This window comes from Citrus clementina, unplaced genomic scaffold, assembly GCF_000493195.1.
Source record: "Citrus clementina cultivar Clemenules unplaced genomic scaffold, Citrus_clementina_v1.0 scaffold_7, whole genome shotgun sequence".
Lineage (NCBI taxonomy): Eukaryota > Viridiplantae > Streptophyta > Magnoliopsida > Sapindales > Rutaceae > Citrus > Citrus x clementina.
The window spans coordinates 14,518,550-14,546,469 of record NW_006262075.1 but is presented as its reverse complement, the minus strand read 5'-3'; the positions used below and the strand labels follow the sequence as shown (position 1 = coordinate 14,546,469).

At 31.9% G+C, this 27,920-nt stretch overlaps 2 protein-coding genes across 3 annotated transcripts; both read left to right on the top strand.

The window, feature by feature from the left end:
- Positions 1-3,965: 3,965 nt before the first annotated feature.
- LOC18037809 (CBL-interacting serine/threonine-protein kinase 25) lies at positions 3,966-6,081 on the top strand. Its single transcript, XM_006427557.2, has one exon. The coding sequence runs from the start codon at positions 4,547-4,549 to the stop codon at positions 5,843-5,845; it is 1,299 nt and encodes a 432-aa protein (XP_006427620.1). The 5' UTR covers positions 3,966-4,546; the 3' UTR covers positions 5,846-6,081.
- A 13,519-nt stretch (positions 6,082-19,600) lies between these two features.
- Positions 19,601-27,152, top strand: LOC18037608 (metal transporter Nramp6). Of its 2 annotated transcripts, XM_006427556.2 has the most exons (14): positions 19,601-19,707; positions 20,091-20,222; positions 21,902-21,980; positions 22,082-22,122; positions 22,351-22,429; positions 22,526-22,630; positions 23,130-23,239; positions 23,382-23,563; positions 23,647-23,716; positions 24,248-24,421; positions 24,506-24,610; positions 25,120-25,251; positions 26,085-26,180; positions 26,563-27,152. In XM_006427556.2, the coding sequence occupies exons 2-14, from the start codon at positions 20,106-20,108 to the stop codon at positions 26,902-26,904; spliced, it is 1,632 nt and encodes a 543-aa protein (XP_006427619.1). In that variant the 5' UTR covers positions 19,601-19,707; positions 20,091-20,105; the 3' UTR covers positions 26,905-27,152. The 2 variants fall into 2 exon arrangements, with proteins under 2 accessions (XP_006427619.1, XP_024035963.1); XM_024180195.1 differs by lacking the exon at positions 24,506-24,610.
- Positions 27,153-27,920: the final 768 nt, after the last annotated feature.

Sequence of the window (27,920 nt, the reverse complement as noted above, 5' to 3'; positions counted from 1 at the left end):
ACAATCACATAACACATCACGACATCATGCTCTCAGTTTTCCACTCTCTTCTTCTCTAATCTCCAGTCTTCACTCATAGGTCGACTCTCGCACACACATCGCAAAGGCAAACTGATGCACGGACATAGCACTGCCACCGTCGATTGTCATTTTCGATTCGTCCTGCTAATAATCATTTGTAGACGCGGCCACCGAATCTGCTACTATTGGATCTGTTGCTCCGCGCACCATCACCAAGTTCCACCAAGCTCAACTCCAACCCGACAACCCGAATTTTGTTTTTTGAAATTTTACTAATTTTAATGTAAATTAATTGTTAAATTTTTTCTTCTCTTCATTTTTGTTGTGATAGTGTTTGGATATTTGAGTTTACTGGCACTTTTATTGAAAAGAAAAGGCTCATCTTATGGGAAACTAGAAATGTTTCACAATACACATATGTTTGTGAATTGAACTCAACCTGATTTTTTGACTCGATTTGATCCAATTCGGGTGGAGTTCGGATAAATTTTTACCCAAACTAACCAATCCGAAATCCAATCGGTTGATCCAAATCTCATTTTGCCCAGCCCTACCCTACCCATTATATTATATCATATGATTTTACATTTAGATTCTTAAGGATTTGAAGTTTAGCTTCATTTTTAAAAAGGTGATAAAAAAGAAAAGCACAAAATAAATTTTAAAGGAAAGAACACGGAAATAATTTCCTTTCTTTTTGGGTTGATTGTGTGATGTGATTATGGGCCAACATTGTCAAATGGGACTTTACAATCTTGAAAGAATTGTAGGTCATTGGAGTGGACTTCCAAACGAAATATTAAAATTTGGGTCAATAAGATTTTGGATTGAGATAGAGTTCGCTTTATGATGGAATGGAATTAGCAGAGGATATTATAACTTAAAAGACACAACTTATTGATGTTATATTGTTTTCTAAATACATACATATGGTATTAAAAGCCCTCATGGTATTAAAGTATTATAATATTATGTTGAAAGTTACCACGCACAGTATTTTAATGTGGTTGACATTTAGTTTATTCATGACGAAGCGGGGTAGCGGAAGCAGAATTATTAAGGTTGAAAACATTAGATATTGTTATAGTGTTAGGATAAACCAACGCGATTAGTTTATAATCCAATCGAAGTATGATTAGATCTCATTATAATTCAAATAATTTAATGAGATTTTTAATATTGCGTAAAGCGAGAGATTATGTGATACTCTAATTCAAATGATTCTACAAGAGAAATTTTAAGAGATAATTCCAAAGAGAATTACAAAAGAGGGTTTTGATTGAATAATTGAAGTTGAAATTATAAAAACAATAATAAGACTTATCTATTTATAACTTACTTTCTTAAGTTAACTTAAGAAAGTGAACTAAATAACAATTATAATAAAAAAAATAAAATATATATCATAATTGACTCTAATTAAAATAAAAAAATTAAATGACTTAAAATAATAAAATTCTAGGATCCTAAAATAACATTCTACATCAACGTGGTTTAGACCGCATAAACTAAACATGTGCGGGAGAAAGGCTTGAACAGGTTTGCAATAACGACACCCCAAATGCTCTCATTAAGTTCAAATCTTGTGCCATTGTCGCCCTCGTTCTATTTGTTTAACTTCTCAAAGGGAAAGTTTTTGCGAAATTACCGTTCAAGCCTTTTGGGATTGTCATGAAGATGAGCCATTGTGCGTTATGTGGCGACAATGCGACGGATTGTTGGATGGTGTTTTTGTATTTTTATGTGCTAGATCAGTATTCAGACTAATTTGTAGGAGCTTGAAGCTATGATTTCAATGCCTCATAAATGTGTTGCCGTTTTGGAATCTAAATTGCGGTCTCTGTATCAACATTTTTCACCTTTTTGAATAAATAAAGCTTTTCCATTATTGCTTAAAAAAAATCCTCCCTATCATTATTTGAATGAATTAGCGGTTTCGATCTTTATTTCATAGGTTATATACTCGAAACATGTTAAAAAAAATAAATGTTATATGTGGCAAAAAAATTTAGATTTTGTTAATTTTACATATGTTTTATGAAGAGTTATTATTCTTCTTTTTTAATTTATACTAAAAAACATAATGTAAAAGTTCTAAAATTTAAAACTTCTATATTTTTTTAAGAATTAATAAATATTTTTTAAAAATATATCATTTAAAATAATATAAAAAATTTGATACAATGTACATCAACACCAAATATAATATAATTAAAAATTAGTATAGTACAATGTAGGTCTAAAAGTTGTACAACATTATTATAACACAATACTAATTTAATGCAGCATAATACAATATGTTTCTATTAAAATAATACAGAATAATGGAATATAATACAAAATGCCAAAAGCACCCATAAGGTCATTCATGAGGTTAATGAATACAATTAAGGAACACCAGTTAATCATGAGATTATTGTATTTGTCAACAGGATTAGGATAGAAAGGAAAATTTCTTAGCCTTCTAATTAACTAATTATCCACAGTAATAAATTATACCTCGTCTCATATTATCTAGGTTTTAAATTAGAGAATATATATATGCGGACGCCCGCATATTTTATATAATAATTCTCAGGTGCGGACGCTCGCATTTTTTTTTAATACGGACACACTTTTAAATCGTACAGTTTAAAAAAGTTAGTTATTGAATGAACTATAAAACCGTGCGGTTTTAAAGTGTATCACATAAAAAAAATGCGGGCACCGGCACTAGAGAAGAATCTGATCTGAAATTTTAAAGTGCAGAAAGGTCTAGAAAAAATTCAAAACTGTACAGTTTTAAAGAATTATGAAATCAACACTTTAAAACCACATGGTTTTAAAGTTGTTCCAAACTTTTCCACACCTTAAAATCCTATATTGAAAATTTTATATATAGAGAGAGACACACACACACTCTCTCTCACATGCAGAGACCTTTTTTTTTATGCAAATACTCTATTAAATTATTATGATTTAATAGATTGTTCACACTTAGAAAAATTGAAGGCTATATATATATATGAGTAATGATATAGTCACAAACTCTTATATAAATTTATTTTGTACAAACTGATGTGGCGTTAATTCATTGGTTGAATTAAATATCTCTTGGTCTACATGATTTATTTCTATTATTTTATATTTTCATTCAACCAATGAATTAATGCCATATCAGTTTGTACAAGATAAGTTTGTACAAGAGTTTGTGGTTGTATCATCACTATATATATATATATTAGAGTATAAAATTTGTATTTTTTTTTTTGAACAAGTATAAATTTTTTATTTAAATTGATATGGTAGATGATTTATCATTATCTCATATGAGTGATGTGAATATTTATTTATTTTTAATACGAGACACATAATTAGATATTAAATCTTATTTTTCCTCATCCAAATGGAGATTTTTACAATCTTGTTGCCGAAAACTACGGTTACTATAGAAACACGTGGCGCTCAATTAATTAGGCATTCAATTTAAGCAAATTAAATTGGATTGCAATTTTGATAAGTTTTTGCAAAAAGAGTTTTGCTTACTTCACCTTCTTATGATTGCAAACATAAAGAGAGACTGACCCCGCATTGATCATCTGAGCCTTTATTATAAACTTATTATCTGACCAAATTATGCTTTCGTGATTTGATGTGCCCCTTATATATATAATTTTTAATATAAGCAGCATCTTTAAATTTCTAATTTTTACTCAAGAGATTTTACGAATAAAGCTAAATAACACTTATATATTTTATTATTTTCTTAATTAATAATGATAGTTACTTTTAGAATTATAAGCAAACGGGTAATTGTATGGATAAATTTGAAGAAATTTTCCAATCTTTTAGTCAGATACGGATGGAATTTGAAAAATTCAAACATCATATGACATCTTAATTTTGTGTGTGGAAACGGTAAAGAGATAAGTTTGTGATAAACATGATACAGTGGTGAGTGGTCTAATAATAGTACGTGTTCCAACTCCTCTCATATGAGTGAGTGTTGACGAAGTTTAATAACAAGTCATGCTAAGGTCGTCAAATACAAAATAAATACTTTGATGGCTATTAATAACATGAAAATATTGAAATGTGACTGCTGTTTGGCAAAACAGAGGGCCACTACAAGACCAGATTCTTCTCCAAAACTTAACGCCTGCACCATTACGAAAATGTCATAAACAACTCGGGTCCACATTTCCCCTACGTGCCCCCACTATCATTGGCCAAATTGTATCAATCGGATTCGTCCATTTGCTTGGCCACATTGAATTAATTGCCCAAAATACCACGTCCTCCAATGAGTGCAAGGCACACCCATGTCCGCTTCCTCACTTTACTCCCTCATTTTCTCACTCCCCAAACACGAAATCTTTTCGACCAAACTCAAAAGTACCATTCTTGTAATCATCGACGCTTGCGCCCCAAAAACCTTTTAGCAAAATTTCAGTTTTTCTACCAACCCCCATTAGGAAAGTGTTTCTTGATGTGAATTGAGAATTTGGGTCCTTTTCTTTTCATTGATCGATTTTTGGTTTGCTGCATGAAATTTGAGACTATGGATGAGCGAGTAAGAAATATTCTATTTGGAAAGTATGAGATGGGGAGAATGTTAGGGCAAGGTACTTTTGCTAAAGTTTATTATGGGAAAAATTTGGTGACTCAAGAGAGTGTGGCAATCAAGGTCATCAACAAAGATCAAGTCAAGAAACAAGGGTTGATGGAGCAAATCAAGAGAGAAATTTCGGTCATGCGTTTGGTGAAACATCCAAACATTGTTGAATTAAAAGAAGTGATGGCTACAAAGACCAAAGTTTTCTTTGTCATTGAGTATGTGAAGGGAGGAGAATTGTTTGCTAAAGTCCTCAAGGGGAAACTGAAAGAAGAATCGGCAAGAAAGTACTTTCAACAGTTGATCAGTGCAGTTGATTTTTGCCACAGTCGCGGAGTTTATCATCGGGACTTGAAGCCTGAGAATCTCTTGTTGGATGAAAATGGAAACCTGAAAGTTTCAGATTTTGGGCTCTCTGCTTTGCCTGAGCAGCTTTGGAACGATGGCTTGCTGCACACGCAATGCGGGACTCCGGCTTATGTTGCTCCTGAGGTTCTGCGGAAAAAGGGCTATGATGGAGCGAAATCTGATATTTGGTCTTGTGGGGTAGTTTTGTTTGTTCTGCTTTCAGGTTTTTTGCCGTTCCAGAATGAGAATATTATGAAGATGTACAGGAAAATTTTCAAGGCGGAATATGAGTTTCCGCCCTGGATTTCTTGTGATGCAAGGAGGCTGATCTCAAGAATTCTAGTTGCTGATCCTCAGAAGAGGATTTCAGTTTCTGAAATAATGATAAACCCTTGGTTCATTAAGGGTTTTAGCAAACCTGTGGCAGTTTGTATAGATGATGGTGACAATAGAGATGTTGAATTGATAGGAACAGAGGTATCTTCGCCAAGATTTTATAATGCGTTTGAGTTCATATCATCTATGTCGTCGGGGTTTGATCTGTCTAGTTTGTTTGAGAGCGAGAGGAAATCAGGTTCTATGTTTACATCAAAGTGTTCGTCTTCAGCTATAATGGGGAAGCTTGAGAGCTTGGCAAAGAAATTGAATCTTGGGGTGTGTGTGAAGGAATTCAAAGTGAAGATGCAAGGGAAGGATGAGGGAAGGAAAGGGAAATTGGCGGTGACGGCGGAGGTCTACGAGGTGGCGCCGGAGGTGGCGGTGGTGGAGTTCTCGAAGTCCGCCGGAGACACTCTGGAGTACAAGAAGTTTTGTGAAGAGGATGTGAGGCCTGCTCTCAAAGACATTGTTTGGAGTTGGCAAGGTGAAAACAACTCTCAATAGACTATCTCTTCATCATATTTCGGTGATGTTTGACTCAGTATTGTCATGTATATATTTTACTTTTTAAAAATTATCATATTGTAGCATAAGATGATTTAGAGGGTAGATCTAGATGTAGTAGAATAGGGAATTTTGCAAATAGGTGTGTGCCTAAGAATAATTTATTCGGGCCGAAGTGTGATGAAATGGTGACAATTTTGATTATTGTATGCGTCTGATTTTGATGAATTTTTACTTTTTTGGGGATGAATTCAGAAAAATTTTATTAAAAAGAATCAAAATACATATAAGTTTGAAGTTGGCTCGCGGCAAAATTAAGCAAATCGATACTTAGATAAGCTTGAAGAATCATGCAAACATGAATATTAATAGATGCACAATCTCACTAAGTATAATTACAACAAATCAATCCGATATTTTATTAATCAATTAGCCACAGAATTTCTTTCACGGTAGCTTGTCAACAGAACACACACAATTTTGGGAACAGAAACAATCCAAGGGGCCGGAAAATTAGAACTACGGAAACAATTTGTAAATAGGGTCTTGTAGTTTGTTGAGTGTGTGGTTTCCTTTTTTCGTCTTATCTTCTTGTGTGGTAGGGAATTGAATTAGATAGACGGTGGGTTGCACCAAAATGGTGATTGATGCAACATAGAGGACCTAAAAATGGCTTTATCACTAACTTAATTTATGGTTAGCATAATTGCATAATTTAAAGGAACCATGGCCATTTGAGCTAAAATATATAATATTTGAACATAGGTAACGTCTATTTTTTTTTAATATTCTTAATAAAGGGATTATGTTTTATAAAAAATAAATAGATTTAATAAAGATATTTTTGGTATATTATTTACTTGTTCATTCGGACTTTTTTTATTTAAATAAAAGTCACCAAAGTTTATTTTTTCTATTTAGATATAAATGTATAATAATCAAAGATAATGACAAAAAAACAAACAAGAAATTTTTTTAAAAAGTCTGAAAATAAAAAATTTCATATTTCAGGCATTTAACAAATAAAAATCATCAAATCATCTTGACTAAGTAATAATTTTGCAACTGAAATTAAAAATAAAAAAGACAAATTAATAATTAACAACCAAACTAATGGGCATGTTGAATTTCAGAGTGATGGTAACTTCATACTAAAATAAGAACAAAACAAATCACGTTAAATTCAGTTCTTTACGCTGAAGCAATTGCAAAGAATGAGGGACACAAGGTAGGGGCATATTTAGATGTTTGAATATGTAATTATTGATAATTTGATATCCTAACGTCTTTTCTTTTCAATATGAGAAACGAATCAAAGGACCACAGTTTTAATTTCTTTTTTTTTTTTGTTAATCTATAAAAAAAAGTATTTTCTTACATAAAACTTTAATTTTTTTTTTTGATCAATCAGAGAAATTTTACCAACTAAATTAATTTAACCCACAAACTTAACCACACATAAACTTTTGATTTCAACATTTTATCTAAATAAAACCGAAGTGGGTGTCTTGATTCTGAATAATTACTTCACTGGGATATGTACACGTGGGGGCAAGGGTTAAGCGCAGATTGTACTTTGATAATTTGAGCTCCATTATTTGGAATGGCAGTTATTTGTATCGTTTTGGTTGGTGGTACCATTTCATCCCTTTCTATCTTCTGGTGTGTGGAGGTAGATGCATTGAGGCAGTACTTATATCTAATCTTATGTGGTGGTGGGCAAATGATTTCTTGTTTGGTAGCATTCACTGATTCTGTCAGCCGTATAGCTTGACTCTCAAGATGGTCCCCTCAGCCCCTAAATGAAGCTTTCAATTAAGGATCCAGGGATTAATTGTAAGAGTTTGACAAGTGGATGGGGGCCATGCAGGTAAAATTTCGCGTTCGGAGCACTTTCTGTGGGCAAATGATTCCTTTTACAGCATTTTCTGTGTTCGGATCCTGAAGAAATTTTAAAAAAAAATTAAAAATTAACTTAGTTTTCTGTGGGCAAATGATTTCTTTTGCAGCATTTTCTGTGTTCGGATCCTGAAGAACTTAGTTATTTAAAAATAAAAAATTAAAATTTTTTAGTAAATTAATCTGAAATTTAAAAAACGGCATGGATGTAAATAACAAATATCATAATAATTATAACCGAAGATAATTTTATTGATTATTTATACCATATGATTTTTATGGATGTTTTCAACTTTGAATTTGCACTTTTACTTAAGAGTACAAGCTCGTTTAATCCTTATGTTTTAATATTAGTACTTGTTTAATCTCTATATTAAAAAAAAAAAAAACTCAACACACCCTTACTGTTAAATCAGTGATACAATTGCCATGACTTTTTATTTACTTTTACAATAATACCATTTTGCAATAATGATTCTTTTTTTACATTAGTAAAAGTTAAATTATCAAATTAACCCTAAAATAAATATAAATACAAAAATATTTATTTTTTATTTTATTTTTGGGGTTCATTTGGTATTTTAATTTTTTTTATTAATGTCCCAAACAAAAGAAACATTATTGTAAAAGGATATTAGTGTAAAAGTAGACAAAAAATAACAAAAAGTAATAGTAAGGATGTCACTAATTTAACGATAACGTTACGGGTGTTTTAAGACATTTTTTAAAATGAGAGAACTAACATTTTTTAAAATGAGAGAACTAAATAGACACTAATTTCAAAATATAGGGATCAAATAGGATTTTACCCTTTGCTTAACTTTATCTTGTAATTTTGATTTTTGATGAAGCTGACTTATTTTTGATGATAATGATTTTAATTACTTTAGTTTATTTTGATATTTTTGTGTTGGTATAATGATTTTATACTTTTACTTTAATATGATTAAACTAAATTCATAAATAAAAACATTAGTTATTTAAAAATCGGGTACTCCTGAAATCTCCCTTTTATTATTCGAGGATCCTCATTTTCTATATGTGCGTACTCTTAAAGCAATTTTGAAGGAAACAAGAAGGATAAAAGAATATAAGTGTGAGTACTAGAGATAGATACGGAGTAACGGAGATATCAATTCCCCCCTCCCCTGGTCGCCCCCTCCCCTCCCCATCAGCATCCTAGGAATAATTGCGTTTAAAAATCTGTTCAAACATAGGATCAAAATGATATTAATTAATATAGATTACTTTAAAAAGCATACTATCCATGAAACTAGCTACAAACCAAAAAATAATAATAATTGAGAAAGACAAAATAAAGAAAAAACAAGTGGAAGTATACTATTAATCATTGATACTTTAGATCACAAAATCACAAGCTGAAGAAAATCAACTCCATCACGTAAAGTGACCATTTTATAATTTGAATAGATTGTGCTACTTATGAAGTTGGGGCAAAATTATGGTATTATAGTTGGATCTAACCATTAGATTTAGTCCACAATTATCACCAAAATTAAATCCAAAAGCTGAATCTAGCTGTGGTATCATACAATTGCGGCACCATAGCTAGACCCATGAAGTTGATGCCAATTCTTTGATTTTTTTTTTCTTCATAAAGATATGCTTGCTGTGACAAAATTTTACAATCTGGCAAAATCATATTTGATTGATGCTTTATCTAATGACTTTGTGTGACTAAACAATGTACCGAGTACCGACACACATATTGATTGATAAATGAATAATTCCATTGTCCGTCACACTCTTGATTTTAATTTTATTTTCACACTTTGGCCGCCTCGACAGGTTCACGAATTGACGTGACTCTATGCTATACGTGTTAACTAAATAATTGAAGAGAGAGTAATAGCACAAGAATTAATTTTTCTTTTTCGATTTCTTTTCATTATTCAATTGATTAGCAAATTTGATAACGATGCGCACTATTAAATTAAAAATCACTAATACATCATTAGTAAAGTGCACTGAGATTAAGAAATCGCTTTAAGCTTTATCTGTTCGTCGACAATAAATTTAGAAGATTCATAGGTGGTTGTTAGTTGGTACGACGGATAAAACGCGTTTTTAATTAATTATAATTTAATCTTAAAGTGAAACAATTAGAAAAAGAATGAAAAAAAAATTCTATTGACATATATTAAATAAAAAAACTTGTAAATAAATACTCTATATTAGTATAAGATTTCGGTCTCAACCTCTCTCATCCGACCATTAATCCTTTATAAGTTTTCTGTTCAAATAACGTATACGGTATATAACAACTGAAATTACGAAATTATGGAAACTTTTTTTCTCAATTTTATCTAAACTTTGGCCCTAAATTTTGAAATTCTATTCGCACTAACTACAGTATCTTGATAATCTCAATTTTAAAAGTTTGAGAAGATGTTCCAATAATAATAATTCTAGCAGTACTACACATCTTAAATTTTTTATCTCAAAAAATTATTTTAAATGATATAGTATTTATCAATTGATTAGTGAGATAATACAATTAATTCACTTAGATCTTGTAAAGAATTATCAACCACTCAATTAATGACAAATTATTTGAGATAATTTTTTAAGATAAAAAATTTAAAATATGTAGTATTACTGTAATAATTCACATCAAGTTGATGGAAATTGGACTATTAACACCTCTTCATAATTCTCATAGCATAAATAGAATTAACTTTTATTAATTTTAGTTCTTTTTCTCTCTGTCACATATTTATGATTTTTCTTTTTTTTTTTTTCAATTGCAAATCCAATTCGTTTTTTCCAAGTGTCACCCTTTTAAATTCGACACTCGACAGGTTCGTGAATTGACATCACTTTATGCTATGCTTGCTTTACTAAATAGCCGAAAAGAGTAGTAGTACAAGAATCACTTTTTGATTGTCATTTTCTTTCCGTTATTCCATTGATTAATTAATTTTATTAGTGACGTGCATTGTTAAAAGTAAGCGGAGTCGCGCTCTTTGAAAAGTTGTGCAATAAAATCTACAACTCTTTTAATAAAATCTAGAGAGTCGCTTATTATAAAGAGAGCAATGTGTCCCGGGATATTAGCGTACAACCGCATATTTTGGGTGTCACGATTTCGATCCGCGACAAATGTCACTTATGTGATCAGTTCATATTAAAAATCACTAATCTATTAAGAAGTAAAGTGAGATAAGGCTGCTGTGGAAAATTTTTTGCGGAGTATTGAAATTTAAGTTACCATTTTAAGCTTTAACAATTTGTCTTCGGCACCAAACATAGAAGATTCATAGGTGTTGTTAGTTGGTGATAAAACTCTTATTTAAATCAAGCTCAACGCAAGAATTATCCTCTATATTACGGGTTCTAATTAATTATAATTTAATCCTAAAGTTAAACAAAAACAAAAAAAAAAACTCTAATTACATACATAGAAAAACCTTGTAAATAAATATCTAAATTAATATAAAATTTCGGTCTCAACCTCTTTCGTCTGATCATAATAATTTAAATTTGTTTCATTTGTTTTAATAATCAAATAATGTACCAACAACGAAAATTACAAAATTACTATGTGAACTTCTTTTTGAATTTTTACTAAAATTTTGAGACTAAGGTTGCGTTTGTTTATTTATCTGAAATCTGAATAGATTTGAATTTAGTTGAAGTCTGAATAGATCTGAATGAAAATCTCTAAATGACATGTTTATTTTTTATTTTTTAACATCTGAAGAGAAAAACTTAAAAATTAGTAATTTGACATAAATATTCTTTTAAGTGGTGTATATATTTGTTCTTCACAATTTATAATTTTCACAACTTGATTAGTTTGGTAGCGTTCAAAAAAAAAATACTATTACTGTTGATCTTAATTTAATTTTTTAATAAAAGATGTAATTATAACATCAAAATTTATTATAAAGTCAACATTCTTATTTTATTTTTGATTCATCACAATGGATATAATTTGATTTTTTCAATATTTCAATTTAGCTAATGTTATCATGCGAATACAAATTTAAAGCAATTAAAAAAAATAACTTCAAGAATAATACAAAAATATTAGGTTTATACATAATATTGGAAATACATGAATTGTTAAGGGTATTTTTTATATTTGAAATTAAAATTTTTTATTTAGACTTCAAACTTAAGATAAAAGTGGATTTTTTCTACTTTTTCTATTTAAATAAAATTGTCTTAAAATAAGTGATAAATTAAAAAAAAACAATCTAAAATAAACAAATATTTAAAAAAATTAAATTCAAATTTCAGATAAAAAAACAAACAGCACTTAAAATTTGAAATTCTCTTTGCACTAATTACAGTCTCCTAATAATCTCAATCTCTTAAAGTTTGAAAGGGTGATGTTATAATAATTCACATCAAGTTGATGGAATAAAAATATTTCCAGATATCAATTTTCGAAAATGTAAGCACCGATGCACCATTCTTTTTACACGTATGGCTCACGAAAAAAGAAAGCTCCATTCTTTTCAAATCTGTTTACACGCAATTATGGCTCCAAAAACAGGAGCCATTGCAGAGTGGCTAGTGGGCTTAGCAGGCCCAATCGCTCGTGTCTCCCCCAATTTTGCGTTGATTCAATGGGGCAACCTTCATGGGTATGAGCTAGGAGAAATGTATCTCATATCGACCAGTAATATATTAATTTTTTACTAATGTAAGGTTGAAATAATCTTCGATTCATGTTAGCTTTTTGTAACTTTTTAAGTAATTCAAAATTTCTTATTATATCCTTCTAATTAATGAGTTGGGATTCTACTTCGTTCTTACAAGGAACAACATGAAAAGATATAATAATTTAAGGTTGGACTTTGATCATCGATACAATTATGTTGTGTCTACTTCCCATAAATGGGAATCAATGAATCATAATGAATTTCATTACCTTATTTACTTTTTATAATAACACCAAGAATTAGAATGGGAATAATGGGTCTCACAAAAATTTGAGAATGAAACATGGGGTTTTGATTCCTAGCGAGGGGTTGGGAATGAAGTTGGGAAATCAGAAACCCTCACATTGAAGAGACAAAATTGTCCCTAGTGAACTTTGATTATTCTAATTTTATCCTTTAAATTAATACAAAATATAAAAGCCCAAAATTCATAAAAAAAAATGCATGTACTCTTGAAATAATAATAAACAACTAAGGGCATTTTAGTAACTTAAAACAACTCAATTTATTTTGATTCCAATTCTAAAATAAAGTAAACAACTCATTCTGATTTTTATTCCTCATTTTCATTCAATCTCATTCCTATTCTAACCCATTTCGATTATTGACAAGTAAACTCAACTTATTCAATCCCCCCCCCTCCCCCGGCCGGAAGATTAGCACAATTATAACAAACAAAAGAAAAGCAAGAACATGATGCTTAGAAGGAAAAGACATTGGGTTTCAATGGTTGTGAAGCTTCAATCAATCCAAACTTGCCACATGCTAGTGCAAATTCAAGGGATATATATATACTATTAGGCAGCTTTTGAAAGAATCTTGAACAGAGCTCATCGCTTGGTTAATGGTGCAAGAATTTGAACCATCAAATCTTGAATTGTTTTCCATGTACATGCCATGATGCCAATTGCCCAGCCATTAATTTCTAAAGAAAGTAGAGATCACTTTCATTATTCCATTTATGAACATGAACTAATGGCCCAAAATTCATTCTCATGTCAAAAGTATGCTATCAAGAAGCATGATTCTATCAGGCACTTTTGATCTTATATAAAATAATAGATAAAAACAATATATATGCTCTATATATTCTATTGCATTTTGAAGGGAGAACTTGGGGAGCAATAGCATATTATATATATATTCCGAAAATAAAGCTAAATAATGATGTGAAATTGATGTACACTTGAAAAGATCATTAGCTCTAAGACCCTACTTAAACTTCAATCTACAGGAAAGGGATTTGAATGTGAATATATTCTCTTGCAAATTGTTGCTACATTATGATATTATTATCTTACTGTTGGCTCTATTGTTAATTTAATTATGTTGTATATAATAATGTTCTTAAAGTTGTTAACTTTTTCTTCGTTGATTACGGGAAACCTTTCCGTAAAGTTCAACAAGGAATACTGTTTTGTTGGCAACAATTGGATGTACAAAGCCAAAAAAAAACAGTTGGCTTATATAATTATTCTGTCTTGATGTCTGATTCTTTTCACCCAAAAGATGAGAGTGTTGTTTTATTAGGAAACTCGAATAATTAATGGGCAGAAGCCACTAATGTAGATAGTTAATCATACCAATACTTTAATATTTTTGTATAATATTTGAGCAAATAAATGTTCTCGTCAAGAGTTTGCATTTTTGTGGACTTTGATGTTGTGCCAATGGCAGTGCAAGCCAAGTTATATGTCAAACTAACATTGCAACAAACAAGTCTATTACCAACTGAGATACTCTCCAAGATAAGAAGCATAAAAAAAATTGTTATTCTTTATTTGATTACTCAAGTTCGAATTCTCAAGCTTAAACCTAATTCATTCAGATTAGTTTAGGTTGGTTTATAATTTTGGTTTGCTTTGGACTTTTTGTTGTTAGATTGACTAGTTTAGTTTTTGAAATTTCAAGTGTTGGGCCTAAATGCTAACTTAATTGTAGAGTCAGATTATGAGCACTCCTTTGAAATACCTTTCAAAACAACTTCAGGTACTTGATGACTTTAACATTTATTAAATAACATGAAAGTACAAAAATATATCTAATTAAACCCACAATTGAAACACAAACAGTTTCTTATCCTTAAAATTTAAAAATCTATACACCCACAAACATGCGGATTTTTTTTGTTTAATTTTATCTTCTTTTACTTGACAAGTTTTGATACTCATGTATCATCATCAATATTATTTTATTTTTTAAACCATAATTAACATTAAAAAATTTAAATTGAGAAGTAGTAATCATGCAAGAGGAAGATGATCATAAAAAAGTTAAGATCCCCCCCCCCCCCTCTCTCTTGAATGGTAACTTCAATAAGATCAAAAGAAATTTCACAAGTAAAGGCTGGAGAAATGTCCTCAAACCAAAGCAAAAGCTAGTGGTAAGGAAAAGCATGTTGGCGCCTTTTTCATCTGTTGTTTTCTATGTATGATGCCAAAAAAAATAATAATAAATAAATACCAAATAGCTCCACCATTCTCACCAAACCTCAAGTTTTCTCAAAATTAAAATTTGTTTTTTACTTGCAAATCTAGAACATCAATCTAGATATTGATTTACATAGTTTAGTTTGTTATATAATCATCGAGTAGTGGCTAGATAGAGAGAAAGAGAGATTAGGACAAACTATAGAGGGAGAACAAAGTGATGAAGAGAAAGAAAGGGTAGTATTTGAGGTGGGTTTATTCAAGAAGAAATCTGGGATTTTTTTGGAATTAAAGGAGTTTCATTAGAAACTTTATAATCTCTATACAAATTTGATGGGATAAATAAAGAAAAGGGGTTTTAATGTTAGAATCAATTGAGTGTAGTAACGAGAGCTTAATAAAGTGGGCTGAATGACCTTTTTATTGAAACTCAAGTTGGCTTTTAATAGCCATTTTCAACTCTAACAGAAAGCATACAAATAGGACACGTTAGCCATAACTTAGCTACGTGTTTAACAAAGGAATAAGTCAAATAACAACATCCCCCAAAACTATGATTTAGTGAAACAGAAAACAAATTAAGGTTGCATTTGTTTTTTATTTGAAATCTGAATAGGTCTGAATTTAGCTAAAATCTGAATAGATCTGAATGAAAATATCTGAATGACATGTTTGTTTTTTCTTTTTCAACACCTGAAGAGAAAAATTTAAAAGCTAGTAATTTGACATAAATATCATTTTAAGTGGCGCATATATTTATTTTTTACAATTTTTAATTTTCACAGGTTGATTAGTTTGGTAACATTAAAAAAAATACTACCATTGTTGATCTTAATTTATTTTTTAATGAAAGATGTAATTATAACATCAAATTTTATCATAAAGTCAACACTGTTATTTTATTTTTGATTCATCACAATTGACATAATTTGATTTGTTCAATATTTCAATTTAGTTAATGTTATCATGTGACTAAAAATTTAAAGCAATTGAAAAAATAACTTCAAGAATAATACAAAAATATAAGATTTGTACATAATATTAGAAATACATGAATTGTTAAGGATATTTTTGAGATTTGAAATTAAAATTTTCCATCTAGACTTCAAACTTCATATAAAAGTAGACTTTTTCTACTTTTTCTATTCAGATAAAATTATCTGACAATAAGTGATAAGTTAAAAAAATAAACAACCTAAAGTAAACAAATGTATGAAAAAAAGTTAAATTCAGACTTCAGACTAAAAAATAAATAACACCTAAGTAAAACCCAAACAACGACTCTTTCATTTAAGAGGTATTTAAAGGGGTGCCAATAGTCTAACTCTTAATTGTAACATATTTCAAAGTCCACCTGTTATAACCCCCATCCATTTATGAATATACATTACAAGAGTATATTCTCCTTTTTTTTAATTTTTAATATTAAAATGTTTGTAAACTAATCAAAACCAAATTGATTTTGTAGCACAAATTGAACATAATTTAATTGGAACCAAACTGAAAAAACAAGCGATTTCATATCTTAAAATCAAATGGTTTTCATATTGAAAATTAGACTGAAGAGAAATTTTAATTTGATTCATATGGTTTGAGGGAATCATAATTATATGCCGGCCCAAACTAAAAGGGATACTAAGATGGAGGCTAAAAAATCAATTCAATCACCCTATCTTAAAAAAAAAATTACACAAATTACTCAAATTCAAATAAATCTTTTTTTTTTAAGAAATCTTTAATATGACACACACCCGGTGCCCAAGCCCATTCAAATTGATATCTTGGTCAAATCAGTACTGTTTACTTGACCACTTGGGACCATTTTAACACAAATGAATAAAATATAATCTTTTAGCGAAAACCAAAAAAAAAAAACAAATTGGGGGATCCTAATGTTATTATACCGTGCTCTTTTAAGATGGATTGTCAATGTCAGGGTACACTGCTCATGCAGCGTGCGTGTATCAACATCAGGTGATGTGATGAAAGGATAATTTTTAAAAACCTCCCCTGAGTTTTGGGCTTGTTGTAAGTAGATGGCGAGAATCCGTTTATTTATAAAAAATTCCCTACGTTTTTGCTCCGTTTGGTTGCCGTTTGGGTTGTTGTGGGCATTGTTGACATTTCGCAATAAAACAAATCTTTTGCAACTTTCGTTGCCTTGAGAATAGTAGCTAGTCATTTCAATTACTGATGTTCTGACACAAAGTTTAGTGATGTTTAATATTAATGGAAGGAATAATAAGAGCCAAGCTATTTGACACCGGACACTTGATTAATGTAAGAAATTCTATTCAAAACTTAACAGTCTATACTTAACTGATCATAGCTTACTGTAGATAGCTCCAAATTTAGATTAGTAAAATGCATTGGAAAGCTAACATAAATATCTTTCCAATGCTATATGGCTCGAAAATTAATTCGATCTCATGCAGTACAATTTAATTCCCAAAGATGCCCCTTCTGCACAGAAATTATGCTCACTTGATTAATGTAAGAAATTCTACTCAAAACTGAACAGTCTACACTTAACTGATCATAACTTACTGTAGATAGCTCCAAATTTAGATTAGTAAAATTCATTGGAAAGCTAACAGAAATATCTTTCCAATGATGTATGGCTCGAAAATTAATTCGATCTCATGCAGTACAGTTTAATCCACTGTCTTTATGTAATCATGCCAAATACAAGTAGCTTGGTGGTGCTTGCTGGGTTATCAATTGTAAAAATGGAAAAAATGAATGTATTTCTTGCCTGTTGTGTGAAGGTTGTATAGAGTGGCCAGAACTAATACTGCTGCTATTGTACTAGTGCTGGATGGTTTCATTTGAAAAAAAAAATTATTAAATCTAGCTTTTGCAAGTGTGTTATATGTGATGATGATGAGAAATACTATGTTATTTGTGATGATGATGAGAAATGTTGTGAAGAATGACAACATTTAGAGTATAAGGGAAGAAGAATGACATGTTGAGAAGCATAAATTGTTTTTGTGTGCTGTGCATAAGGCTTTAAATTGCGTTACAATCTTATAAATAGCAAGAGACTTGCAATATGATTGTTGGTTTGTAACAGTCATATTGCAACACCTTCTTTATTTTTTTTCAAGTTTTTAATTTTATCTTTCTTGTAGGAACTTTAAGGAAATATCAATAATTTAAAAAGGGTAAAATAGTCATAATCTTTACCTATGATATTGTAAATTTTTAAAATTGACAGGGATACAATTGTTAAAAAATAAGGTTTGTGCTTTTCGCACCAATAATTTTAGTTTTTTCTTAGTTATGTCAGTTTACAAACTGTTGTTAAGGGTAATATTATCTTTGCACAGTCAATTAACGGTCAATTTAAAAATTAACTGATAGTAGAAGATTTTTTATAAATAAATAAATTCTCACCATCTACTTGCAATGGAGAATATTCCTCCATTGTGTACCCCAGTGAAGTCGCAGTGTAACGCAGGAATCCTGATCCCACCCAATGTCACAGTATTAACCCACCCATCAAATCAACAAAGCTCTGATTGTCAGAAAAATAAAATTAAAACTGTATATCATCTCAGCCGTTGATTGATCAGCAATGATCAACTTGATCAGTCCCCTCTTACAAAATCTAAACCACTCAATCCAAGTACAAAATGTGGGACCTACTCCGAGAAATCCATAAGTCAAAGGCTTCTCTGTAGTTGGTCATGGAATCAGTGGAAACCCCGGACTGGAAGATCGGATCACGTAAAGTTGTCATCTTGTGTGACTTTGTCGTTTCTCCAACTCTGACGAATGAACTTTGTCGTTCTCGCGAACCCCGGGTCCCACGACTTGCTTGGGTGACGTGGCAGCGTGCCAGGTCCCAAGTCCTGTTATTCCGTTTGACCAATTGCCTGAAACTCACAGTACACCGCACGTTGGCGGCTACTATGAGCTTAAATCGCCAGCATCAGTCGTAGGTTTCTTCACGACATCCCAGGCGTTGAAATTTGATTCATGTTAGCTGTAACTGTAAGCCCGAAAATCTCTCAAATAGTAGATGGATATCCCTTTTTTTTTTTTTTTTAGGATTTTAGGAGGATCAAATATTTTATCTAAAATTTTGGCACCCAACATAATCGTTGCATAGTGAATAAAATTAATATTATTTGAATTTTCAACATATATTGTTGATTGAAAATTCATGTTAAATTTTTAAATTAAAAAAGCCTCACTTATTTTAGAAACAACGATTAAATAATAACTTATGTGGCATGAATGAATTAATTTCAATTATAAACAGCATATTAACACATAAGTTTAGTAACAAAAATATGTATAATAATTTTATTTATTTTTATTTTATTTAAAAATAACTAAAGCTACGAGTTTTAAGTTTCACGTGTTGCATAATTCTTGCTAGCTATATTAATTTTTATTTTTTTAAAAAAAAAAACATTTATTGTTAGCATAACAGAACGCCTTTCTTTATACAAAAGTGATCATGTTAATTATCATGAACCCCTGTACACACCCAGAAAAACACTCTCCACGCCAGCTCATCCAGCGAGCGAACGAACGAACCAACCCAAGCGACGACTTTGTTTATTTTTTTTTAGGGGAAAACGAATGATGCACGCGTGGCGTGTGACGATTGGATAGACTGACGCAAGTGACTGAATTTAGAGCGTGCCCTCAAATGGACAATTACAAAAAAGGACATTTTTAATAGACACGCAAACGCAGCACTGTCATCGCTTTTCTGTTCTTTCCTGTTATTATATAAACACTACGAGGCTGAGCTGCTTTTACATGTCAAGGCCGCTTCTTTGAGGCACCCCCTTACTATTTTCTGTTTGTTTCTCGAGAAAATGTACGTGGGTTATTCCAATTCCATTGTTTTAGTCTTTTTGTATCATATCTCTGCAGGAAATGTAATCTTTTGTCGCACTTTCAAATGGGTTACTCCCTTTCTGTTTGCTTGTTGAGAAAAAAAGCGGAAAATTTTTGAAATTTAATTCTTATATCTTAGTGCATTTTTTGTTTGTTTGTTTTTGGTTTTGTTATTTTTGAATTGGGTTTTGTCGTTTTCTTGAATTGTAAAATTTTCTTTCATTTTCCTTCAGTCTCCCGGCAGCCACAACATGAGTTTATATTATATTAATCTCTTGATTTGTCTTTAATTTCTTTATGTGCCATTGTCATTCTTTTTTCAAATGCTTAGCTGGTAACTGAAACCTTGTCTTCTATCATCAGAATTGAAGGGTGGCTATGGCGGCTTCAGCCACTGGGCAGCCCCAGTTCATTGCTAGCACTGGCGGTAACCGGAGCTTCTCAAATGCACCACTCATTAAGAACGAAGATGCTGACCAAATTGTTGTGCCCGATGTGAGTTTGCTTATTTCTTGTATATTCAAACTTAATAAAGATCATCTTTATTGGACTTGAGTTATTTGATGTCAATTTTGGAAGATTTCATAGCAAACAATGATTAAAATTTAGAGGTATAAAGACCCAATTAGTGTGTTAAGCCAAACCTTCCTTTACTCTTCTCTATTTATTCCTTTGGCGGCGGCGGCGGGGGCCGCTGTGGAGTGGTTAGACAGTGAGTATGAAAGAAGTTTATAAAAGAGAAAACTTGTATGGGGTGCTTTCAATTAATTGGTTGCTTGTCGGGTTGTATTACTTGGGGAGGCTGTAACGCGACAATGAATAACTCCATGTTATGACTAAATTTCAATGTGCTCTTTTTCTAATAATTAAGCCTTGGTTACCATCAGCAATATTGACTTTAAACCTAATACTACAGATAAGGTGATATCTGCATGAGACCTTTCTGAATATTCAAATATGCATCCAAGAATTGTATCCGCATATAACTGTTTTGCTGATAAATATATGGATATACCATTGACTTTTACAGGAACTGTGAGTTTTTTATTGTAGAGGATATGATATAGCTAGATGCCTACTAAGCCTTCCAAATTTGATAGGCTTGTGGATGTTATGAAACTCTCAAACTATTTGTGGTCCCTTGATCATTACAGATTGTCCAGGAAAAAGAGAGAGAGAGAAAAAAGGTGGTCATTGCTGCTATGGGGATGCAAAGTTTTTAAATTGCCACAAATTCATAGAGTTAAGTGACTTGTTGAGAAATGTCTATAAATATACTGATTCAGTGGAAATTTATCTACGGGCATATATAATGAAAATAACTGATAAAATCTGTCTGATTGTGGGAATTTTATTTGTTTATCATCAAGAAGAGTTGAGCACAGTAAAGTTTGCAGCCATTGAATTTTTTATACAAGCCAATATTAGGATGATGAAATAGGATAAAGAAAGCCTATTTGGGCAAAATAGATGGCTCCTAGATATAGGTGGCATAGGTTGAGGTCTGTTTTATATTTTTCTAATCTTGATACATTCCTAAGATAGTTGACAATACTATAATAGAAAGAATATGGTAATATAGATAGTTTGTAGAGGAAACCAAGCTTCTTAGACTTTCAGCTGATTCAAATAATTGTTTCAAGTAAAAAAGCTAAATTCTGTCTTTGTGACATGAATGCTTTCAATCAGTTATGTGTCATTCAGGATACATAATTTCGAAAATGAAAACAATTGGCCGTTTATTAGAAGCCAGATCACATGCATCTTATATGATGCCTTGCCATGTCATATTATGGTGCCTTACTGCCTTCACACACATTGTCTAGTAGTTATTATGGACCTTTATCTAGCTTGTTGAAGACAGGGAAAAATAAGTACAGTACGGAGTTGAGATTTTAAATGATTCAGTCGAAAAGTGAAGGTGGATTGTGTATGTAGGAGTTTGCTTGACCTATTCGTGAATATTGTTGTTGACTTCTGGTGAGTAACATTCTCAGTATTTTCCTGTTCTTAAGTTTATGCTGTTTGCAAGATTAAGTAGGAATCCTCTTTAAGATTACATTAAAGCTATCATTATAAAAGTCTAATTTGTACTGGCACTGTCTTTGTAATAGAATTGAGTTTTCATATGATGAATATCTTGATATCTGATCATTTATGCTGCATTCATGCAGAAGACAAGCTGGAAAAACTTATTTGCTTACATAGGCCCTGGATTCCTTGTTTCCATAGCATATATAGATCCTGGAAATTGTAAGATCAGTTATTCTTATATCCTTTTGGGAAATCACAAATCCCAACTTACAGAGTTTCTAATCGCTGTTATCCTCTGTATACTTTTGGATAACATACAGTTGAAACGGATCTGCAGTCAGGAGCACAGTACAAGTACGAGGTGTGTATGTTATACTTATGGCTAGAAGTCAATGTCTTGCCTTAGCCATTCTCAGCTTAATTATTGCTAGCTTTTTGATTTTTGAAGGTTCCATATTTGTGTAATGCTCTCACAGAAGATAGTAGGGGTGTCTCTCTTTGACATATATAATGTGCACATGAAAACTTGTTTATTTTTGTTTCTTTTCAATCATCATGTGCTCTTGAGGGACTCTGTTTTCTGTTGCAGTTACTCTGGATCATTTTAGTGGCTTCATGTGCGGCTCTTATAATTCAGTCTCTAGCAGCCAATCTCGGGGTTGTCACGGGTATGTGATCTGTATACCAGCTACATTGGTTAGAAATCTTCTTTCAATATGATCAGTGATGCATCAGTTTATACAAATTCCATTTCTTGCTTGCAGGAAAGCATTTGGCAGAGCACTGTAGAAATGAATACCCTAAGGTGCCGAACTTCATATTATGGGTTCTTGCTGAAATTGCTATAGTCGCGTGTGACATACCAGAAGGTACATTATAGTGTATCTCCTTTCTAGCAGTCAAATGATTTGAATGCTTTCATTTCTATTGTAAGGAAATATCTGCAAAACACCACTGAAGCACATTCAGTTAACATTGTTTTTTCAAAAAGTCTTAACAGTATGTTCAACATGAATGAGTCCAGCAAAGAATTAAGACTCTGTTTCAATAGGAAAGCAAAGAGAAGACAGAACCTCTTTAGCAGCTTATTTAGCCAAATTATCATACCAGTGTAGAACTTGATCATAATGGTGCAGATACAATCTCAGAAGATAACTGAATTCAAAACAAACTGAATTCCTTTCTTCTTGTGATATAAAGTTAGTCTGTGGCTATGGATTTTAGGGTTTTAATCTCTGCCTTCAATTCTGTTTGTTTATGAAGCTATCAAAAGAATCAGAGGCTTCCTCTCTTTGCAGCATTTCTAGATCAATTTTTACTGATACTCGCAGTTCAACTTTTTCTGACTTATTGTTCTTCTATTTCCAGTGATCGGAACAGCCTTCGCATTGAATATGCTCTTCAAAATTCCAGTGTGGATCGGTGTTCTTCTAACTGGGTTCAGTACTTTGATTCTTCTGGCATTGCAGCAATATGGGGTATCTTGATTCATTTCCCATATGCTATTCATCTTGGGCGGCTATAAATTAATGTTTTATTATCAGCTATCAAAGTGAAATTACTTTATTACCTTTTGAAGTAATTTGAAAAACCTTAATTTTTTGTGTCCTTGTTTTGCAGGTTAGGAAGCTTGAATTTTTGATTGCTTTTCTTGTATTTACCATGGCCGGATGCTTTTTTGCGGAGCTTGGCTATGCAAAGCCTGAAGCAAAAGAAGTTCTGCATGGACTTTTTGTTCCTCAACTTAAAGGAAATGGTGCTACTGGTCTCGCAATTTCACTTCTTGGTGCTATGGTTATGCCGTAGGTTTTTTATGTTCTTCCTACTTTGTATTGGTTCCCCTGTTTGGAGTTTGTCATCTTTGTTTCCATTTGTATCTTTTCAGACACAATCTCTTTCTCCACTCAGCATTGGTGCTTTCTAGGAAAATCCCAAGATCTGTTAGGAGCATCAAGGTGAAGTTTCGTTTACTCTAGACTATTTTAAATATGTTTTTCTAGTGTATTGACCTGTTGCATGTACAATGCAGTCCATATGCAAGGTATGTTATGACTGAGAGTTTACCTTCGGGGCCAATCTAGTTAAACAGAAATTATATTACTATGCAACATTGCAGAAGGTTTTCTTCCTCAGCAGGCCTGTGTGGATGATAGGGTTAACACCTTATCTCGTTCTCAAATTGATTGTTCCATATTCCTCTTGCTTATTGTGGGCAATGGTCTTATGGGACATATTGAGTTTATTTTCCTTTATGGAAGGGTATATAATTTAATCTCTGATCACCATACGGTTTTAATCATTAAACTAGTTGAATGGATAAACCATGTTGATAAATCAGATGACTGAATTCTGATAGTCTTGACAGCCTAGTTGAAGAAAGTTAAATTTATGTAGAATAACTCCCGACTGTAAAAAGTAATCACATATGGCTGCAATGTTCATGAAATGCACTGATGACTGGTGTCTGAATCAATTCTTGTTCACAGGAAGCTTGCAGATTTTATATGATTGAAAGTGGCTTTGCTTTAGCAGTGGCTTTTCTCATTAATGTGTCAGTTATTTCTGTAAGTGGTGCGGTTTGCAGTTCCTCAAACTTAAATCCGGAAGATCAAGCTAGCTGCAAGGACTTGGACTTAAATAAAGCCTCCTTTTTACTTAGAGTATGTGAACGAGCTACATTTCTCCGGTATTTCATCCTGTTGATCGTTTTATTCATGATAGCAATTTCTATTTATTGTTTACAGAATGTCTTAGGTAGTTGGAGTTCAAAACTTTTTGCAATTGCTTTGTTGGCATCAGGTCAGAGTTCTACTATAACTGGAACTTATGCAGGACAATATGTTATGCAGGTATTGGCTAATAATTCAGGTTCTGTACCCATAAAGTATTCTTGCCTTTCCAATGAAAATATGCAATCATCATTGAGACCATCTTTTGGAGTTGAATAATCTTTAAGTCAATATGATTTTGTTAATATAGTCAGCCTTAATTATATTACTTGAAATGAATAATCATCCAATAATATTACTTGAATCACATGGCAAGACATTCTTTTTTAGGCAACATTTAGGGAGATTCTTTACATTCCTTTTTAGGCAACTTTCTAGGGCAATTCTTTTCTGTGATGTACCGGATTTTATTGGAGAGTTGAGATGTTTTACCATTCTGCTAAGTATTAATATTCAATCAAAACAGGTAGATCATAGATGTTTCTCAGAAGATACTAACAGAGGTTATAAAAATGATGGTTTTATGCCTCACATAAACTTTAGGTTAGCTTGTTAAAATGCATGCATATTGCTTTAAATTGGACGCCCTAACACATCTGTTTTCCTGTTTCCCTTTGCTTGTTTTCCAGGGCTTTCTTGACTTACGATTGAAGCCATGGCTTCGGAACTTTCTAACTCGATGCTTGGCAATAGTGCCTAGTCTAATTGTTGCACTGATTGGTGGTTCTGCTGGCGCAGGACAACTCATTATTATTGCATCGGTAATTGATATAGTACAAAACAACTGAGCTTATTTAAACTGAAAACATGCCATATTAGAAGAAAAAAGCTATTGTCAGCAAATCTTCTTATCAAATATAATCGTAAAACATCATAATACCGAATGCATTGTGAATCTAAACCATCATGAATGATGGAAACAAATAAATGTTTAATACTAAGAGTGCTTAAGTTTGTCTTGAGTGGGTAGCAAAAAATAAATCATGCCTACAAGTGAATGATGTAATATAATGTCTATATTCACGCTTTAATGTCAACTCTTTGCCATAGGTGCATCAGTCTAATATTACGATGCTTGTATGTGCCTACATTCTATATAGCTTTTCCATGATATTTAGAATAAGCCATTTAGGAGAATAGCAACTTCATTGATCATCTTACAAATATTCAGATACCATCTCATTTGACTATATTTTCTCAAATTAGTAGTCCTTGCTGATTCAACTATTTTTAGAATGAAATGTTCTGTAAATGACATTGGACCAATCCGGTTTCAATCGGACATTTTATTACCTAGTCTTTCAAATTGTTAAACAGTTACTATGCCATTCTGGCAGAGCCCATTGAAGATATCTATCAATGGTGTCTCAGATTTGTTAAAAAGACTCTGGATGACCTCGTGTCAAGGTTCTTAGCCCCATCTCATAATTGCATTTAAGATGTCTCCACCTCTGAGATTTACTGCTAGCTAATTTTTGTTTCATTCCACTGCCTGAAAGAGGGAGCAAAAGAAAAACGGCATTAAATTTTAAAGGAAACTCATGTACGCGAGTCTTTTAATTTTTAGCAAACTTATCTTTGATGCTTTGGGCAGATGATTCTTTCATTTGAGCTCCCTTTTGCTCTTGTGCCACTTCTCAAGTTTACCAGCAGCAAGGTGAAGATGGGGATGCATGCCAACTCAATTGCGGTAAAAGCTTAATTTTGATTTTTGTCATATTGTTGTTTTGTGGTTTTCCATTCAACCCAAGAAACTTTACTTATCTCTTCTGAAATTTGCATGACTAAAACTATTTATGGCATATTGATAACAAGAAATATGTGATTGAGAATTTTACAGACACTTCAGAAGGTTTTGCTACCTGTTGGATTGGCCTCATGCACTTGCATTATTAACTAATCGTAAACATCACTGAAAACATTAATTGTGACTTTTCAGTTCTCAGGCAAGACCATGCTGTGAAATAGAGCAGTTACTGTAGAGTCTAGAATGTGTATGTGCCTCTGTGCGTGTATTTTGCATTCATCATTTGTAGTCTGATTTTTCTGTTTTGATATTTATCTTTTCACAGATTACAGCTATTACATGGATCATCGGTTCCCTGATAATGATAATAAATGTATACTATCTCGCGACAAGCTTCATCAAGTTCCTTTTTCATGGCAATTTAAAACTCGTGGAAGTTGTTTTCTTGGGAATATTTGGGTTTTCGGCAATGGCAGTATATTTGGCTGGAGTGGCTTACTTGGTCTTGCGAAAAAATAAGGAAGCTTCACACCTTTTGGCACTAACAACACATGAAAACCAACATTCAACTAACGAGTCTGGCAATGCATCCCTTTACAGTCTCCCTAGAGAAGACATAGCAAGCATGCAGCTTCCTTCGAGGAGTGGAACAGTAGACATAGACTAGTGGACTACAGGTAAGTGAATTTAGGAACGCAAAGGTAGGGTGGAAGTATATTAGAATAAAACTGATAACCACAGTTCCCCCACATCCCTCCCCTTCTTTTTCGGTTTGCACCTCTCTTTTTGTCATGATGTTAGCTTCCAGCTTCTCATGCATTATGTTCTCAGTGTACAGTTGGGCTCTGCTGGGCTTATAGCTTAGCTTGAAGTATAATAAAGAGCAGGATCTTTAGTTGCATTTGTTAGAATTAATATTTCTGTTGCAAATACATAAATCCTTTTATGTGGCCATATTAACTAGAATTATACAACCTGGTAATTTGGAAGCACTTGTACGATTGATAGCTACACAATTAAAAGATTTTTGTTATTAGCAGTTCAAGGTGTAGAAGATCAGTTAATAAAAGGTTCTCTACTTCATTTGAACATTTGTAGCAAAAGGGACATTAGTACTTGCTCGGATTCTGCCATGGGAAATCTAATTCATCTTAGCATACGGGGGTAAAATCGTACGTTACTTGTCAAACTTAGAATTGAAAGAGTTTTTGGTGCAATAATGCTAGGCTTAATTAGTTTGGATATTTGTCGGTATAATTAGTGGCATGCCCGGTATTAATTGGGCCAATTTGATAATTCTGTATCTTTGGAAAAATAATTAGCTTGAAGAGGATCAATTAAGAGTTTGGTTGTTTCTTAAAGTGTTATAAATTTCAAAAGCTATTATCTGTGTTTAATTAATTTAATTATTAAACTACTACGAACATAAATAATTAAAAAATGGACATAATATATTAATATTAAGAGTTGGACTATTGGCACCCCTCCAAAATCTTTTTAGAACCAGCTTTTCAAATATATTAAATTTAATGTCAAAAGTACCCTTCTTTCTAAATAAACACAATTTATTTATGAATCCTTAAATTTTCTTGCTCCTAAAATTTTTTTGGTCTTATTACTTTAGCCTCCACACAAACAATTTCTATGGGTGATAAACTTAATATAAATCAATGAATTAAATTG